At 32.3% G+C, this 20,476-nt stretch overlaps 1 protein-coding gene across 1 annotated transcript in view; it reads right to left on the reverse strand.

The window, feature by feature from the left end:
- Positions 1-20,476, reverse strand: part of LRRIQ1 (leucine rich repeats and IQ motif containing 1) — a 214,442-nt gene that overhangs the window by 15,181 nt on the left and 178,785 nt on the right. The window contains exons 23-25 of the mRNA XM_046012860.1: positions 14,222-14,354; positions 12,111-12,171; positions 2,068-2,188 (exon numbers count right to left, since the gene is read on the reverse strand). Coding sequence (XP_045868816.1) covers positions 2,068-2,188; positions 12,111-12,171; positions 14,222-14,354 — 315 coding nt within the window. The remainder of the gene's footprint in view (positions 1-2,067; positions 2,189-12,110; positions 12,172-14,221; positions 14,355-20,476) is intronic.

The raw sequence follows: 20,476 nt of genomic DNA on the forward strand, positions 1-20,476 counted from the left end.
ACATTATATAGATGTTGTAGTAAACTAGTAACTACAATAATTCAGTAAGTAATATTTTATTCATAATCATTCTGTTATTGGATTAAAAACTCTATTTTTCTAAAATGCTTTATCTTTAAATGTCACTTAGTGAGCAGATTTAATGATTAGTAGTGTTTGTTATAATGTCATTTAGTGACAACCAGTTGGAATCAGTGAGGATAGCCATATTACAGTTCCTTTGAGAATGTGTTGTTGAATCACTATTATTGTATGCCTGAAACTAATATAAAACTGTATGGTCACTATACTGGAATTAAAATTTAAAAAGAAAATAAGACTTTAAAAAATTAACTCCATATAATCTTGTATTCTCTAAAATTTATAATTTGATGTCATGTAAGTGAGAGATAATGCTTGTACATTTTAGCATGGTTGCTGATTTATTGAACTATTGATGTTTTAATAGTCAGATGATACATTATATATAGAAACTTTGATATTCTGTAATGTGACAAGGCAATTCCTTTGTTTTGTATACTGCTCCAAAATGATATGAGTTCATAATACATAATTCTTAAAATGGAAATAACATTATTCATTATTATGTGTGACACATTTTGATTACTTCTGAATGTAATATATATTTTAAAAGTTGATATAATTAAATTATATTAATAATGCAAAAATTTTATATTAGATCAATAATTAGTGAATAGACCTAAAACATAAAATGTCTCTTTCTTAACCATATTGACTAGAGCAAACTTTGTGATCAGATTCTATAACCAAGTAAAGAAAATTCAAGCATTCTAAGAACTTTGAAGCTTGGAAATATTTTTAAATTAGATATATTAAAATCATTATTTCAATACTAAATTAAAATTTATCAAAATCAACTTGTATATATTAATGGATTTAAATGACTAGACTCTAATAATGTCACATGTCTGGATAAAAAAGTGAAAGACAATCACTTTTAAGTTTTCCTTTACCTATAGAGCACCAATTTGGATAATTTGAATTTCTCACACTGAATCAAGTATTAACTTTGTGGGGTGTCTGGGTGGCTCAATTGGTTAAGTATCTGCCTTTGGCTTGGGTAATGATCCCAGGGTCCTAGGATCAAGCCCCACCTCATGCTCCCTATTCGGGGGGGCCTGTTTCTCCTTCTCCTGGCCCCTACCCCTGGTTGTGCTCTGTCTCTCTCTCTCTGCAAATAAATAAATAAAATCTCAAAAAAAAAAAAGTAAATGAGTAATAACATTTTTTCAAAAAAACCTTAATACTTATAGCAAAGTGTAAGTTAATATGTGGACTTTTGAGGTTCACTATACTTTGGGGAAAGTTAAAAAAATATGATAGCAAATAAAACATCTTTTATACTAATATACCAAAACATTTTAGCAGATATTTCAAAACCTCTAGGGTATATGAAAAGTTTGAAAAAATTAGACTTTATTACCACAAGATACAAGTATTTTCAAATGTTTATTTTTTTTTAGAGTTAATAACCACAATGCAATTCTTATTGAAATCATATTAAAGATAATAGATGTGTGTGACAAGTTTACAAGTGTAAAAAGTCACCATTAATAAATAAAAGCTGCCATCTACTCAGCAGAAATAGTATTTAAAGCAGGGTTTTGACAGTGTAGTATTATTATCTAAAATTTGCTATTTTAAAAGTTCCCCTTAAAAGTTAAGGTTACCTACAATTAAATCAATGAAAAAAGGCCAAAATACACTAGTTTGATATATAAATCCACTCCAATTTACAATTAGCCAAAAAGTTCCTTTAGAATTAAATGATCATATGTTTCAATATAATTCGTGGCTGGTAGGGGAGTAGAACACTGAGTTACAGAATATAATTTAAAAAAATTGATGCTGTTAGTTTTGTAAATAATTTAATTTGGTTTATATTAAAAGAAGACATTTAAAGAAAAAAAAATTCAAACACACACTTTGAGGCAGTTCTGGTTGCTGGCATCCTACCCCTTATCTATAAAAGAATGCTTGTTGGCATTATGTTCCATCAATTCGTTTGTGATTTCTAAATTAATTCTGAAGGAAACCACAACTTACTTGAAGATCCCGCTGAGTGTCTGTGTGCCTGATTTTTTTTCTCTCTCTTCACAGACAAAGCACTTCCACTGGTCATGGAAAAAAGGTCTAAATCCGTGTCTTCTCTGCTTACAAGTCTTGCCTGGGAGCAATGGGAGAGAATGTATACAATCATGAAACAAAATATGGCATTTTCTGAATGCAGCTCACATTACCCCAAATAAACAAACAGGCTCTGTCAAACAACCTTCTTCAAAATGATACCACAATCCTTTACTGCTGCCCAGGCAGAACAAATGCACTATGTCAAAGCATTTTTTGCAAATAAGAGCCGATTTTAAAATTGAGGTTTGCGATTTGAGTGTGTACAACAAAAGAAAACCTTTTAGTACAGAAATTTTGGTGAAAATCAATCTTAAAGGCAACTGATGAAACTTTAAACAGCTTAACATCATTTATTTACCAAGAATATTATTTAACTCTCAATTGAATGTTAGAAATGTCATATTGGATTATTTTCTGCAAAATTTATATTTTACCAGTGACAAGTATTAGTCTTCTCAACAATATTCCTCAAAGGGCCTTTCATCTCATGTTTATATACTACAAAGTCACAAAAGATCTCTACCTTCTCATTAAAACCATTTTTAATATAAATAGTATACATTAAGTCTAATTTAAGGGTGATTATAAATATAAGGAAATTTCAAGATATATTATTTTAAGGACAAAATATTAAATAATTGATCACATCTAAAATTACTATCTGAACTTTTATTACTACCTGGGACTGAACTTAACAGTTGAAGAATCACTTCTTGCTTATAAAATATTATTTTACTTAATGTTTAATATCATTAAGTACCAATTTATCAGGATTCAACACTGAAGTAAGGGAAAATGTCATGATGGAAAGCAAAGCAGCCTCAGAATAACTGGGATTTAACTCAAACCACAGGATACTTGAAATCCTGTGAGAAAGCACTGTCCTAATGTTCGATGTAAGAAAAATTTAAGTAGGGCAAAATAAAGCCATAAAACCATCACTATACTTAAAAAGCTATCCCCATATGATGGGCTACAAAATCCCATGAAAACAGAATCTAAAAATCATTCTTTTTCAAATTCAGATCTTTGCCCTTCTCCTTTACGTTCCCCTTCCCAAATTCTTCTCACTGTCACAAGCATGGACTTCTCATTGTTAAGTAAGCAAGTTGGCTATTGCTGAATTCAGAATAGAAACCATTTTATGTCAGTCACTTGTCGTTTGTTTGTTTGTTTGTTTTTTGTCAGTCACTTTTTGATGTACCCAACTAAGTGATACAATTGTATTGTCAAAAGACCTCAGTAGAAAACTTTTAAAAATGAAATAAAAAACAGTTGGCTTCCACTTTATACTTGTGATTGGTATGAAAACATATTATACATTCATTCTGAACTTTATTTCAATTAGTGTACAAAAGCACATATCTATTATTTCTAGCTCCATCAATACTAAGACTTAAAAAGAGCCAATCAAGAATAAGGGGGAAATAACAAAGTGATACTACAGTTTTGGTGAGATCAGTTACAAAACAATGAAAAACAAGGTAACAACACAGGGACCCTCCTGCTAGCTAAAGAGGCTTAACTACAAGACTCAAGATTTGAAAATCAATAAAACTACTGTGAACATTAGTGTGCAGGTTTGTGAGTGAACATAAGTTTATTTCTCTAAGAAAAATGGCCAGGAGCCGAATTGTTGAGTCATATAAGTGTATATTTAACTTTATAAGAAATCGACGGGTTTTTTTCAAGTGGCTCTACCATTCTCAGCAAATGTATGAGAAATCCAGTTGCCCCATATATTTGTCAGCACTTGGTATGGTATTTTATTTTAATCACTCTAATAGGTGTATGGTGATATTATATACTGGCATTAACAATTTTCCTAGTGATTCCTAATGTTTAACATCTTTTCATATGCTTATTTTGATATGGAAATTCTCTTTGTTCATTTTGTTCATTTTCTAATTTCACTGTCCAATTTAGTTATTTTTTACAGATGGTTACTGTGATGATTAATTTTCTGTGTTGACTTGATTGGGCCACAGGATACTGAGATATTTGGTTAAATATTATTTCTGGGTGTGTCTTCTAGGGTGTTTCTGATGAAATTAGCATGTGAATCGGCAAACTAAGTATACCAGATTGCCCTCTCAGGCATCATCTAACCCACTGAGGGACTAAATAGAACAAAAAGATGGAGGAAGGGAGAATTCACCGTCTCTGCTTGACAGATGAAGCTGGAACATAGGTCTTCTCCTGTTTTAAGACTGGAAATTACACAATCGGCCCTTCTGGTTCTCAGGCCTTCAGAGCTGGACTGGATCTTACGCTCTCAGCTGACTTGATTATCAGGCATTTAGACTTAGACTAGAACCTATACCATTGGTTCTCCTGTCTCAGGCCTTCAGAGTCAGACTGGAGCTACACCACCAGGGTAGCTCCAGGGTCTCCAGGGTCTCCTGGGTCTCCAGCTTGCCAATCACGGGACTTCTTAGCCTCCATAATCAAATGAGCCAATTTCTTATAATAAATAATACATAATTTCTTCAAATAAATACATAAATCTATCTAAAAAATCTCTTTTTTTAATATACGTATATACATCTCTCTCTCTCTCTCCCTCTCTCTCTGTCTCTCGATTCTATAGATAGATAGATCAAAGGGCCAATGGTGTAAGTTTCAGGCCAAGTCTGAACGTCTTGAAATCAGGTGGTATGACTCTTCTTTGTTGTTTTTCAAGGTTGCACTGGAAATTATAAGTTCTGTTTACATATACAAAGAGATTTTGTATAAGATTTTATATATTAGATATAGATAAATACAGTTATAGATACCCTGCTGATTCTGTTTCTCTAGTGACCCCTGCCTAATATAACTAGCAAATGATTCCTTTGTACCTCTTTCCAGTAATTTATCCTCAGAAGCAACAACTGTTCTGATTTCTTTTACCACAGAGAGGTTAGTTTTTTTTGCTCTTGAACTTAACATAAATATAATCATACAGTATTTTCACTCACTATTTTTTTTGGTATTCACTTATGTTTCTGTATGTAGCAGGAGTTCATTTCTTTCCATTTCTGAGTAGGTATGCCATTGTAAGAATATACCACAGTTTATCCATTCTGCTGTTGATAAACATTTATGTTGTTTGCATTTTGGGGGGTTTTTATCAATAGAACTGCTATGTAATTTTCATATAGGTTTTTATGAAGACATGTGTTTTCATTTCCTTTCAGTAAACATCTAGGAGTAGAATTAATGGGTCATAGAGTAGGAGTATCTATAATTTTATAAAGTGCCTATTTCCCTAGATGGTTTTATCATTTTTCACTACACCAGTAATGCATGAGAATTCTAGTTATCCCATATCTTTGCCCACATTTGTGCTTTTCGGCTTTTAACTTTTAACAGTTCTAGTGTCGTGTAGTAGTGTTTCATTTTTGTTTTAATTTAAATTAGTGTGCTTATTAACCATTCAATTATCTTCCTTTGTGAAGTCTCTCAAAGTTTCACCATTTTTAAATAGCTTGAAGTATTTTCTTTACATTGTTGATTTGTGGGAGTTTTGTTTTGTTTTATTTTGTTTTTCTTTTTGTTTTTCCCTCCTTCCCAAGTTTCCTTTGTTTCTTTCTTTTGGGGGGGGGTTCTAATTTTGTAGCTATTTTTTTAAAATTTATTTCAGCATAACAGAATTGTTTTTGCACCACACCCAGTGCTCCATGGAATATATGACCTCCATAATACCCAGCACCCGGCTCCCCCAACCTCCCACCTCCCGCCCCTTCAAAACCCTCTGTTTTTCAGAGTCCATAGTCTCTCATGGTTCATCTCCCCTTCCAGTTTCCCTCAACTCCCTTCTCCTCTCTATCTCCCTATGTCCTCCATGTTATTTGTTATGCTCCACAAATAAGTGAAACCATATGATAATTGACTCTTTCTGCTTGGCTTATTTCACTCAGCATAATCTCTTCCAGTCCCGTCCATGTTGATGCAAAAGTTGGGTATTCATCCTTTCTGATGGAGGTGTAATACTCCATAGTGTATATGGACCACATCTTCCTTATCCATTCATCTGTTGAAGGGCATCTTGGTTCTTTCCACAGTTTGGCGACCGTGGCCATTGCTGCTATAAACATTGGGGTACAGATGGCCCTTCTTTTCACTACATCTGTAACTTTGGGGTAAATACCCAGTTGTGCAACTGCAGGGTCATAGGGAAGCTCTATTTTTAATTTCTTAAGGAATCTCCACATTGTTCTCCAAAGTGGCTGCAACAACTTGCATTCCCACCAACAGTGTAAGAGGGTTCCCCTTTCTCCACATCCTCTCCAACACTTGCTGTTTACTGTTTTGTTGATTGTGGCCGTTCTAACTGGTGTAAGGTGGTATCTCAATGCGGTTTTGATTTGAATCTCCCTGATGGCTAATGATGATGAACGTTTTTTCATGTCTGTTAGCCATTTGTATGTTTCTTTGGAGAAGTGTCTGTTCATGTCTTCTGCCCATTTTTTGATATGATTATCTGTTTTGTATGTATTGAGTTTGAGAAGTTCTTTGTAGTAATGGGAGAAGATATTTGCAAACGACATATCAGATAAAGGGCTAGTATCCAAAATCTATAAGGAACTTAGCAAACTCAACACCCAAAGAACAAACAATCCAATCAAGAAATGGGCAGAGGACATGAACAGACATTTCTGCAAAGAAGACATCCAGATGGCCAACAGACACATGAAAAAGTGCTCCACGTCACTCGGCATCAGGGAAATACAAATCAAAACCACAATGAGATATCACCTCACACCAGTCAGAATGGCTAAAATTAACAAGTCAGGAAATGACAGATGCTGGCGAGGATGTGGAGAAAGGGGAACCCTCCTCCACTGTTGGTGGGAATGCAAGCTGGTGCAACCACTCTGGAAAACAGCATGGAGGTTCCTCAAAATGTTGAAAATAGAACTACCCTATGACCCAGCAATTGCACTACTGGGTATTTACCCTAAAGATACAAACATAGTTTTCTACATATTCTGGATATAAGACCTTTATTAGATGTGTATATGTGGGGGAGATGTTGTTTGTATGCAGAGGGGTGTGGAGGGCAGAGAGAGGGAGGGAGGGAGAAAGAAAGAGAGAAAGAGGAAAGAATGAAAATACAAACTTTTTTCCCAGTATGTGATTTGACTTTCATTTCTTTTTATTTCCTGAATTATGTCTAAGTACAAATACTTTAAATCTGAAGTACAATTTATCTTTTTTTGAGTTATGCTTTTTGCATTCTATTTTAAAAAATCTTTGCCTTCCCTGGGTTTTCGAAAATATCTTATTTCCTTGGAGAAATTTTAGAATTTTAGCAATTACATTTAGACCCATAATTCATCTCAAATTCATTTTTAATTTGCAAGGTAGGAATCAAGATTCACTTTTTTCCATGTATACAGTTGCCCAACACTATTTGTTGAGAAAAAAATTATTCTTTTCCTCTTTTAATTGTTTTAATAATACCTTTAAGGAAAATCAACTAACCTTATAAGTGTGGTATTTTCTATACTCTCTATTATGTTCCATTAATTCATTTTTCTGTCTTTCTGCACATAACATATAGTTTTGGTTACTGACTGGGGCTTTATAGTAAGTCTTGAGATCAGGTAGTGTGAGTCCTTTTTTTCAAGATTATATTGACTATTCTAGATCTTTTGCATTGCCATACGCATTTTAAAATTTGTCCATTTCTGCTAAAAAGCTTTCTAAGGGTCTATTGAATTTACAGATCATTGAGAATTGGCATCTTACAATTTGAGTCTTTATACTCATGAGTATGATGTATCTCTTTGATTTATTTTTTTTTCCAATTTTAATTTTTTTTAAGATTTTATTTGTTTGACAGAGAGACACACAGGGAGAGAGCGAACACAAGCAGGGAGAGTGGGAGAGGGAGAAGCAGGCTTCCCACTGAACAGGGAGCTCAGATGAGGGGCTAGATCCCAGAACCCTGGAATCATGACCTGAGCCAAAGGCAGATGCTTAAGGACTGCACAACCTGGGAACTCTTCTTTGATTTTTTTTAAAGCAATATTTGATAGTTATCATTATAGGAGCCTTACACAACTTAATGTTAACATAATCCTTAAATATTTTAATTTTTTTACATTGAAGTGAGTAGAATATTTTTTATTAAAGTTTGTTGCTAATACATAATAGGGTGTATAAAGGCCTATTTTAATTAATTATGACACATTTCTTTCCAGAATGACTGTAGCAGCTTTTACTTTGGCCATACATCAGTGTTTCCACATTATTGATAGCACTTTGCATTACCCAGTTTTCTAATTTTTTCCATTCTGACAAGGATAGTCACTCAACTTCTTAGTTTTAATTTTTATTTCTCTGGTCATGTAACTGAGCATCTCTTTACATACATTTATGCATTAATCATAATCCCTGTAAACTGTCTATGTATGTTTTTTCTATTGTATTTATATTTCTTTTTCATTAGGTTACCTGACTTTATATTATTTATTTGCAGAAGTTGTTTCTATATCCTGATATTAAGCTATTGTTAGCTTTAGGCACTGAAAATAATTTGTTCATGTCTGTAATCTGTCTGTTAACATTTTCTATAAAATTCTTCATAGGAAGTAAAATCTAATTTAAAACAGTCGAGTCAATCAAAAAATTTTTTGCAATATAACTTGTATCTTTTAAGAGAGTATTTCTTTACTGTGAATTCGCAAATATATTCTCAATTATTTTATTTCATCAATTTTATAATTTTACATTTCACACTTGAGTCTTCAAATCTTTTAAATTCCATTTGATTATTGTAGTGTGTATGGGTTATATACAGCCCTGCTTTTCAATGCGAGTTTACTGAATTCTATTTACCAATTTGAACTTTCCCACCTTAGTTATATACCATATTCCAATATAGTCACAGGTCTATTTCTGAACTAACTATTCAAATCCATATGTCTGTTTATCTGTACCACAAGGTTTAGTTTTATACTGTATTTATATCTTATGATGCAAATTGGCTCTTTTTCAAAGTTGACTTATATAATATTGTGTTCTTATTCATCAATACACATTTTAGAATGAGATTTTTCAGTTTCCTAAAAAAGAAGCTATAATTTTGGTTCAAATTGGTTTTACTTTATAGATTTATTTGGAGACAGTTGACACATTTTATATGCTAAGTTTTATCTATGAACAATAAACTTAATGAATATAGTGGATATTATCATATGCCACTCAGATCACTTTAAACAACTGAGTCAGATTCTCCCAGCTGCTGAAAAGTATGGTTCTTAGCTGAATATCTCTCTGAAAACTGTCCTTAGTTAAAGATGGCTGTCTTGCCCAAATCATACCCTCCCCTGAGGAGATGCAGGAGAGTAAGAGCCTGATCCTCTTGCCTCAAGCTGGGACAGCTTAGAAGGACCTTCACACCACTGGAGCTTACTTCCTCTCCTGCAACTCTATTGAATTTTATCTTTTCCTTCTGCTCAATTATGCTTCTTTCACCCCTCAAAGGAGTTGTTTCTGAATGCCTTCTCCAACAAATGTCCTGCACTCAAGTACAAGAATCTCAGAATATGTTTCCTGGAGAACTTGAACTAGGGCTGTCTTCTACAGAAAAATCCTGGACTTTGGGGGGATAAAGTTAATCAGCAATACAATTGTATTGAATATAAGACATGCTCTATGTCATGTCTTCTGATATATATTTGGAAATAAGTAAAATGATATCTTATTTTCTTTTTTCTTATTCCTGTCTGCCATACAAAATACTTTGATCTTAGACAGAGATGTTATTTATTAGCTTCTTTAAAACCCAGAATTTGAATGTTTTATTATATCTTATTCTTACTCTTGAAGGTTAGTGTAGAGTATTCTGGATAATATTTATATCTATCTCTGTTATTAAGAAGTAACGCCACTCTTTTTTGGTATGCATTGTTTCTGCTATAATGTCAGCTGTCAATATAATTATTATTCCTTTGTAAATAATCTTTTAATTCACTATGTCTCTCTTTTATGATGCCCAGTCCATAGTTTATTTCAATGGTAATATTTTATATAGATAGAATTTTAGTAGGCTTATTAACATATTCATAATTGTTTTAATTAGAATTTGATCATTTTTGTTTCATGATTTTCTATCCTTTTATTATGTGTGTTTTCCTTATGTCTTGGAGGAAAAGTGGCAGCAGTTGCAGATTTTTTTTCTTTAATTTTACTTTTAGTTATGGCTTGGTCCCAAATGTGCAATTATCTGCCTCCAGTTTCCCAACACATTCCCAAGACTCTGCTAGATACCTATTTTGGGCATTCAATTAGTCCAGTATCCTTTTGACATAAGTCTTTAATCCCTTCTCCTACCTCCATTTACATGAAAAGAGAAACAAACAAAAAAAAAAACTTATTTCTGTTCTACTATTATTTACTTTGTTTTTGTATTCACCTGTATCTCTTCAATATCAAAAAAGCATTTATCATTGCTATGTCATTGTCATATATTTGAATATAGTATAATACAATGGGATACAGAAGAAGGAGATTAATGTCAAAGCATTAATCTCATAGAACCATCTTTTTTTTTTTTTTTTTAAGTAGGCTCCATGGCCAGCATAGAGCCCAATGTGGGGCTTGAACTCATCGCCTGAGATCAAGGCCTGAGCTGAGATCATGAGTAGGATGCTTAACCAACTGAGCCACCCAGGCATCCCTATCATAGAACCACTTCAATTAGAAATCTACCCAGTATGTTTGCTTTCATTTTTAGAAGTTTAATCATTCAATGTTAATATCAGTTTCTTTATCCTGGCATTCCTTGAGACTTTTATATTCCCCATTCTCGCCCCAAAGTGGCAACTCAACACTCTGTGAGCAATTGTTAGTAATATGTATGGTGTTCATTGCTTGAAATATCAATTTTCCTAGGGCAATCTACATGCCACTCTGCCAGATGAGTCTGTATTAAAATGCAAGGAAATATTTGCTTAATGATTATTTCAAACTTGTGCATAGGTTCTATAAATATTTTCATAAACACATTAATTTTAGCTATTGCCCTAATTTTGCTCCCTTTCAGGAAAATTCCTTGCATGAATTGTTCATGAAAATTATGAATATAACTGCTCTGGATACCATCATACTAGATGTATTAGAAAGTGTATTATCTTTTTATGCTAAATTCTACTTGGCAAGCTAAATTAAAATCAGTTTCTTGGTGAATGTAGAATCTGAGCAAGGAGTACTAATTGGTTGATATAAAGGGAAGGTGTCATAAAGTTAGGGTCACCTGAGTCATCCATTTTCAACTGCTAAGGAGGCCGTACACTTCTATCATTGATTAGGGTACCCTCTTCTCTGGAAATTTCTGGAAACGCACTGAAAATTTCTTGTTTTGTGGACTCCATTTCTCTAGACTCCACACTGGCCATTCTCCTTCTGTTAACATAGTCTTCCTTCTTATAGCCTCTAGTACAATGGACTTTAACAATGCACATACAGTTATATTGTCTAGAGTTTTACACTCTGGTCACCATGTTTAGAACTTGGTTGTTCCTAAAGCTTCAGTAGTTTACACTTTATTACTTAGAGTGGTTGAGTTTACAAATACTTGTTAATTTTTATCTGCTTTGATTTTCTAAGTTGTGAGAGTATTTTTCTCTCAGTATCCTACTCTTTAAAAATATTCAAGTAAATAAGTTCATTATGCAATTCCTGTTCAGAGTCACGTTATTTTAAATATGGTAGCAAGTTAATATTTTTAAATCTACCATATAGAATCAATATCTTAAAGTAATAGCAGATTTTAAAGTTATATTACAAATCAACAAAACATGTTACTACAGGTTATCATTTTAATATATAGTATCTTGAGATTACCCCAAAAAGATTGAGTTGTGATATTTTCATAATTTACACTAATTATGGACATATTTTAAAGTGTCAGTTACTGAGGACGAGCATGTACAACATTTTTCTGTAACTTTAAGAATATTTCTTACCACAAGCTGAACTCTTCCACCATTAAGTACATCTGGATCTAACTCGGGCAAGAAGTGATTGCTGCAGAGTGAGAAAAACAAAGATTATATTATTATATAAACGTAGAAGAAGAATATGAAAGAAATGCCCACCAAAAAGTTTGGGAGAAATTAATAATCTATAAAATGGAAATAATAATAAAATTAAAATATATTTATAAAATAAATATAATAAATAAAGTATAAGCAAAGACATATACAAATTTCCATGTTTCCATTTGTTTATAGTTCTAAGGATATCATCTTATGAATTACACTAAAATGATTTATACCAACATAAAAGAAATTGTGCTTGTATTAATTGGAGTTCTTAGTAAAATAAAAGTTCCCAAATGCTGATTGCTTTACTCCTACTTTCTTTGCTCACAATTAAATAAGACAAAATAATCCAGATTATAAAATGTTGTTTAATTTCACTTTCACTCTTCACTTCCTTTTCCATATTTTAAAAGGAATTACATGGATGGAATTGACCACATATGAAAGTCTCAATTTATATATATTATAAAAAGAGATTTCATTTTTTACATATTTTAACCTGCTTCTAAGTTAAGTTTTAACCTTCATAATTGTCATATTTTATTTGTTAGTCATTTAAATAGTTATTACATTATATCATATATATTGGAGTTGATATTCCATAGAATGCCTGGAAACATTCCAAAGCATTATCTACATTTAGATTCAGTATTGATTTATATATTTAGTTAGTGTTTATAATAGCACTTTTTAATTTTCTTATTTTATTTTTATTTTTTATTATTTTATGGATATATGTAGATAAAATGAAAGTTTTAAAAATTTATGCCAAAAATAATATTATTTCTAGACTTTTATTTCCCTAAAACTTTGGTTCAGTGGTTATGCATATATATTATACTACATTATGCTGATTTTTAGCTTTTATGCATTTTTAGCATTATGCATTATACCACATTGCTGTGGGCTGAATTTTGTTTCCTCAGAATTGATATGCTAAAGTCCTAACTCTCAATACCTCATAATGTGATGTATTTGGAGATAGAGCCATAAAAGAGACAATTAAATTAAAATAAGGTCATATGGGTAGGTTCTAATCCAATATAACTAGTATAACTATAGTTATATAAGTTATATATATATATAAGTGTATATATATAAGGAGTTATATATAACTCCTATAACTAGGAGATTAAAACATAGAAAACAGAGATGGAAGGATGATTGTGTGAGGGCACAGTGAGAAGGTGGCCCTCTGCAAACCATGAAGACAGACCTCCAAAGAAACCAGACTTGCTAACTCCATCTTGAACTTGTACCCTCCAAAACAGTGAGAAAATAAATCTCTGTTATTTAAGCCACACAATCTATGGTATTTTGTTATGGTGGTAGCAAACTAATACATACATTAGTGTAACAAAAATTAATTGATTACCTATTATATTCACGTTTCCTTGTTTGTTACTAAGGGATATAAACATTTGACATCCTCAACCTTGTGATCATACCTCTACCTTGTGAGATAGATAAGATACTACCACCTTACTATAAAGGAGAGGAAACTGAAGCATGGAGACACCATTGGAAATTAGTTACATTACTGGTAAAGTGGAAGCACAGTGTTGAATTGTAATTTTAACTGTCAAATGTAAATGATAGAAATGACACAAAACAAAATATAACCTCCCATTCAGAGGGCACGTTTTGCATGGAGCACTGGGTGTTGTGCAAAAAGAATGAATACTGTTACGCTGAAAAAATAAATAAAATGGAAAAAAAAATATAACCTCCCATTCATACTATATTTATAAACAGTTAATTGATAACCATGCATTTTACTTTATAAAATAGAATCATTTGTGTGTTTCATCCATTGGTTTTAAGCATTACAGAAACAGAACTCTCAAACATTTTAAGGTGAAAAACGTAAAGAGTGATTAAATCTATTCCAAAGAAGAGGCCTTTTATACATGGCAATGGGTGTATTGGCCTTTGGCTATAAAGTCATGTTTGTTTTAGCACAATTAACCTAGGTTTCATTTTTCAAGATATGTTTGCAATACAAAAATCTAATTTAAAGGAAATGACCTCACCATTTCATATTTCTCGAATTAGTTGTTTCATGAATCCCAACCTGTGTGTGAAGCCATTGGTATGTGTATTCTTTACTCCTTTCTAATTTTTCATTCAGAGTGGCATCCTTGTAGATAAATTCTTCTTTCTTACCTGGGAAAAAATATGGAAATTTTATTTGTTATTTAAAAGAGATCAAATTTTGGCTAAGTAGATCAGTCTAGGCAAACAATTTCGTCAAAAGAAAAACAAACTAATTCATGGGAACTTAATCATCTGTAAGAAAAATGTCCGTCACTTACAGATTACATAATTTTCCTGCTTGAGTTTCAAAATCACCTATTTTTAAAAATAAAGACAATGGTTCAATGTAGCCAACACCTTTTAGGACTTGCTTTTTTTTTAGCTTTTACTTTTAAATTAAAAATTCAAAGAATTATTTTTGGTAGATAGTAGAATTCTAGTATAAAAAGAGTATCTGTCCACTATAATGTCTTTTCTGGCTTATTTTAAAGTCCAGTTCTTGCCTAACCTTGTATGTACATAGAATTCATAAATTATATTGAGGTATTTGAAACAGAGTTTTAATTTTGTATATAAAACTAAGCTTGGTTTGTGTAAGCTAATACAACATTTTAAGCGAGGAATATAATTATATAAAGTTTAGGGAACCTGTGCTTATGCCAGAGTAGCCATTTCAAGAAAGGAGGTAAGGAAGCATAACATAAATGGATATGGAAAATATGCAAGAGGAGAAATTATATAAGGTAAGAATATAAGGTAACAACTATAAAAGAGTAAAGAAAAAGAAAAAAGAAAATAAAAAATCCAACCCTTATATCTATATGTAAAATTTACATATTTGTGTCATTTAAAAAAAAATCTGTAGATGTTCTGCTATGACAATGCCATGCATTTCAGAATTACACCAAAGACGTGCTGTTTTAGAGCCTTCCTCCATGGACTAGATCTTATTTGGAGGCATTATCGTGTTTAGGGACTTATTAGCTTGGTAGGATTGATTGACAGTACACCAGAGACAGATCCCTCTTGACAACTAAAGCATGGTAATCAAACTAACAAGAATCCTATAATTTAAAACCTAATATTTTATATGTTAATTTATTAATTCTTTCACTATAGATCTTTGTACACCACATGCTTTCAAGTTGTTTGGAAAACAAATGAAGCATGGTGCAAGGCCTGCTTTGAATGCTTGGTGCATGTGCCACACACAGTCATACATATTATGTACAAGGTTAGCATTTGTCATTATGAACATGCCAGGGGTGCTACTCTACCATGTAGATTTTTTCCTTAAAAATTGCTGCTGAAATTAGTAAAATGACTGTAGTTCAAAGAGATATTGCAGCCAATTCTTAGAAAAGCTAAAAATCAGCAGTTTATTTCTCTAGACTCCGTGTTACTTAGCAAAGTTAACTTGCTGCTTGCTGCTGCTTCTCGTGCCACCTAATGTTTCTAAGATGGCCATATATTTTGTATCCTGAGCTTCAACCAATCCCTCCATATCTGCTATATTGAAGGAACAATTACTTCACATGCAAAGGCTGACCATTGAATTCATGAGCAGACACCATTCTGGTAAGTGGCCATATAGGTATACAGAAACTATAAGAGAGAATCCAACAGAGGGAACCTTTGGCATTGTCTTCCCATTACTGCTCAGCATTAAGTCTTTTCCCTGGCAGAGTCCCAGCCTTTTACCTGCCTTTCTTGGTTGACCAGACAAAATGTTGGACCCATAAGTGCAGTGACAGAAAAAAGTGAGTGGCCACTTATAATCAACTGAGCCCATAGCTAGAAACTTAACTACTCATGATAAGTAGAGAATCCTTTTGTAACAATTTTACTTTTAGTTAAAAATAAAAGTTATCTGAGTCTTTCTTAGAATAATGACAACACTTGGAATAATTACTTCTTAACAGTACTCATTTTGGAAAGTTTTCCTCAACTCTATGATAACACTCCATAAACCTTAAGTGGTTTTACATCTGAGTTCAGCTAAGGTTCTAAAAAACAATCCCAGAGTAAAGATGAGAGATTTCACTGTAAGGGTCCAGTTCATATTAACCATTTTCACCCTAAGGCATAGATTGGTAGATTGGCATGTGCTCAAGTGTAATAACAGAACAAGCATATTGGTGAAGTTGGCTGGATGTACTTGAAATACTGTAATTTACATACTGAAGAAATTGATTCCATTTTGGCTAAACCATTTCAGGATTACTCCTGTCATTGAGAAGAGGAAAATAAGATCAACTCTTTTAAACTTGTAGAAGAAGTTCTGTTTTTAGCATCTCACATAAGAAGAATAATGGCAATTTGGATTACTTAAGGGGTGCTTGTCATTACTCAGGCTGTCCAGTAAAATCTTTCAGTTGTAGAAGAGGTACCATTTTACCTGCAGAACCCAAACCGTTTTACTTCCTGTCCTTTCCTACTTTTCTGAGTCTTGCTTCATGTATTTCTGGAATCGTAACTGAAGGAAAAATGTCTTTCCTTTGATTCCTGCTGTTAGCTTAGTTACTGCTGTCTACATTTGCTCCTTTTCTTCAAAACACAAATTTGAGTAATTTTATTTAAACAAATTGTTAAACTTTTCTTTATAAAATGAATACATTCTTATTACAGATAATTTAGAAAATGCAGAAAAGTAAAAAGTCAAAAAGAAAAAAAAGGAAAGAAAATCCACAAAAATCCCACTACCCAAAGATAATCACTGAATAATATTTTTAAAGCATTTACTCGTAGTTCTTTAATAGATTTTTTGGATTTTGTTTACATAAAATTGTATTTATTCTATGCATTCTATTAGTATATTTTCTATTAGTATATATCTATTAGTATATATTAGTATACTATTTTCTATTAGTATATATCAAATGTATTCTATGTAATGGAAATCTCATCCTAAACATAATATTAGTGGTTATATACTACGATGTACCAGCCTGTTACATGATAGGTTTCTAATTATCTATTTAATTGATCTGTTTTTCAGGTGGAATTAAAGATAACATCTCTAAAACTAGAAATATGAATATAGAATATGGGTGGCTAGTGGGTTAAAGCCTCTGCCTTCGGCTCAGGTCATGATCCCAGGGTCCTGGGATCGAGCCCCACATCGGGCTCTCTGCTCGGCAGGGAGCCTGTTTCCCTTCCTCTCTCTCTGTCTGCCTCTCTGCCTACCTGTGATCTCTGTCTGTCAGATAAATAAATAAAATCTTTAAAAAAAAAAAGTTCCTATAGAGACTCCGTAATAGCATTTATTACATTATATTTTATTTTCCTATTCATGCGTCAGTTTTGCCTAGTATAAATAAGCTCTTTAAGGGGTATACAGTAGGATGGTGTTCAAAAATATTTGTGAAATAATGGAATAATTGTCATAATTGGTTAATGGTCTGTCAGTGCCCTGACAAATGTAGAGCTAGAATTTAGATTTTTAGTGTGTAGAGAGACCTGTGCATTATGGAGGGTAATACATTCTTATTTATAATTAACTTAATCATTATAATAGAAACTTCAGCTCTGAAAGTCAGAACTAGTTTGGGATAAAAATTGACAACCAAGGATGGCAAATTAAAACAACAACAACAACAAAACTACTCCATCATATAAGGCTACTTTATGAAATATTCACAATGTACAAATCCTAGAGGAAAGCAGTTCAGCTTTAAGAAGTTCACTAAAAGAGATGAAGTCTCTTTCGAAATTAATGGAAATATTATTCTTTTCTTCATGAAAAACAAAATAAGTGTTCATTAAACCCATATGCTTCAAATAAATGTTTTCTAAAATTTCAGTATAGCATAAATATCCTACACAGAGGGAGATTAAGATTCAATTATCATTTGGGACACACACAAAAAGCTAATTATTTTTATTTTAAATACATATGGCAATTTTCCCATGACTATTTTCTTTTCCCTTAATGGCCTTTCTTAGTAATATAATAAAAACGTATTCTTGGTTTCACAGATAGAGATGAGTTCATCTTTTTACCAAAAGCTTTTGGAGGACATAGTTGCATGATGAGCAAAATGCTATCTGCAATGGAAATATTTTTGGTAACTGATAAATGGCTGATTCTACGTATCTCATGCTGGAAACACTAAAAATATGTTTCCATTTTAAAGTATAAGCAGTCTGTACATGTTTATTAAAAGAAGTTATTGCATCATGCCTCACAAATAAAGCACAAATAAAATTGGAGTTTGGCATAAATGTTACACTAACAGAATTTTAAATTCATTAACATCTGTATAAATACTTGTTGATAGGGTGTTTATGGCTTCTTCCTTAACCAATCCAATCTGTTGCTGGAAAGTTGAGGGCATTGGCATGGAACCAGTAACTCTCTAAGATCTATTTGTGTGTGACAAGCTACATTCCTATTCTTTTAAAATATTTCTAAATATATATGTAATTGATCATTAAGGAAAATGACTTCATGAATAAAGAAGATTGTTGTTGCAAAACTTTAAAAACGGAAATTTTGGGAATAGAGCCAAAGCTGTATGTAAGGGTTAAAGGCTAAATGCAGCACTAATCACTCCTTTACATATTTCATTATATTTTATGGTAGGGAGGCTTAAAAAAAAAAGTACTAGAATGAAAAATACTTGCTAGTTTCTGACATTTAAATTAATTCTCAAAATTTGCCAATTTGGGGGTTGGGTGATACATAAAGTATATGAATGACCTTTAGGAAAGCAAAGAAGTTAGTTACTAAATTGTCTTTTTAAATCTATAGATTTTGCAGATACAATTTTCAGTATTATAGAATTGCTCTGTTTAAGTGACTCCCTCTGGAATAACAAAAACATTCTTTCACAAAGTTGATGTAGTTGTGTGTATTAACCAATTATAACAAGCCTTTTGTATTCAACTTGCATATAATTCTACTTGAAAGGATACGCTTTGCCATTTGTATTGGCCAGTTGAACTGAATCTCCTCACTATCTTTACAGTGGAGCACCATATACTACATAAAGAGTGGTTCCTTAGTTTCTTCTGTGAAAGCCACATAAGTCAAGAAAAATTGCAGGTTGTCAAAGTGATATAGTCATACGTATAGTCATATTAATGCATAATATGCATTATGTCTCCATGTTTACTGTTAACCAGGACCAGGACTAGGGTAAATCAAGTGGGGCGAATGAAATACTTTACTTTGGGCATAAAATTTAAGGGAGTAACAAAAATCTCAGGAATCAAGGTAAATATTTAATGTAATATTTTAAAATAAAAATTAATGCAAAAATCCATGATAAACAAAATGTCAATGTTTTAAATGACTGGATCAATAACACTGCTATACCAAGCTGTATTGGAACCTGAGATGAAAGGAAAAATTTATAATATTCATCCTTCACTGTCATGACATTGGCAGATTTACCCATTTCTAAGTTCTAATAAGTGTTAACAGAATATTGCTTTTAGAACTACCTGGTAGCCATTGTCTAAGATTGCTTTCTACATTTCTGATGAATCTAGCACACCACTTAATTTTTCACTAGAAAAGCCTCTAAAATTGTGACATATGAGAAGTCAATTCTAGGATAAATTAATTCAGCCTATACTGGAGAGTCTACACTTAAGTCATTTATTTGCCTAACATCTATATCGCACATAATAAGTTGGTGTTTTCACTTACTAACTGTGCAAAGTTGAGCAAATTATCTACCTTCTCTCTGCCTCAGTTTTTTTCTCCTAAAATATGTATGATAAAATAAAGTAACAGAACACATATCATACCTGATATGTATTAAGGATTTAATAACTCTAGCAATTTTGCTATTTTTTAAGTTAAATGAACCTGATTATACATCGCCTTAATGCTATCTCAGTTGCCATGTGCCAAGACTTAGCTATCCTGGAGGTGAGACTATCTGTAAGAGCCTCTAAATCAAGGTTCCAGGCCAAGATCAAGGTTCCAGGGAGTGACTGGAAGAATCCCAGGATTAACCACAAAACTAGACAGAACAATTTTCTGGGGGAGTCCAGGAAGTCCTTGTTCAAAGAATTCTAAATCTATAACAGGTATTTTTTAAATGTATTTTATTTCATAATATATGAGGATTTTAGTGTGTCTTTAATAAAGAAAAGTTAATTTTCAAAAGATAACAAGGACACACAGTCCTAATTGATTTCAAGTTATTTCAAATAATTTTTAGCAATTGCTCAGTAATAACCATGAAGGAGGTTCCATTGACATGATTCTCTCCTGTTTCACTCTCTCAATTTAATTA

Source organism: Meles meles, chromosome 7 (assembly GCF_922984935.1).
Source record: "Meles meles chromosome 7, mMelMel3.1 paternal haplotype, whole genome shotgun sequence".
NCBI lineage: Eukaryota > Metazoa > Chordata > Mammalia > Carnivora > Mustelidae > Meles > Meles meles.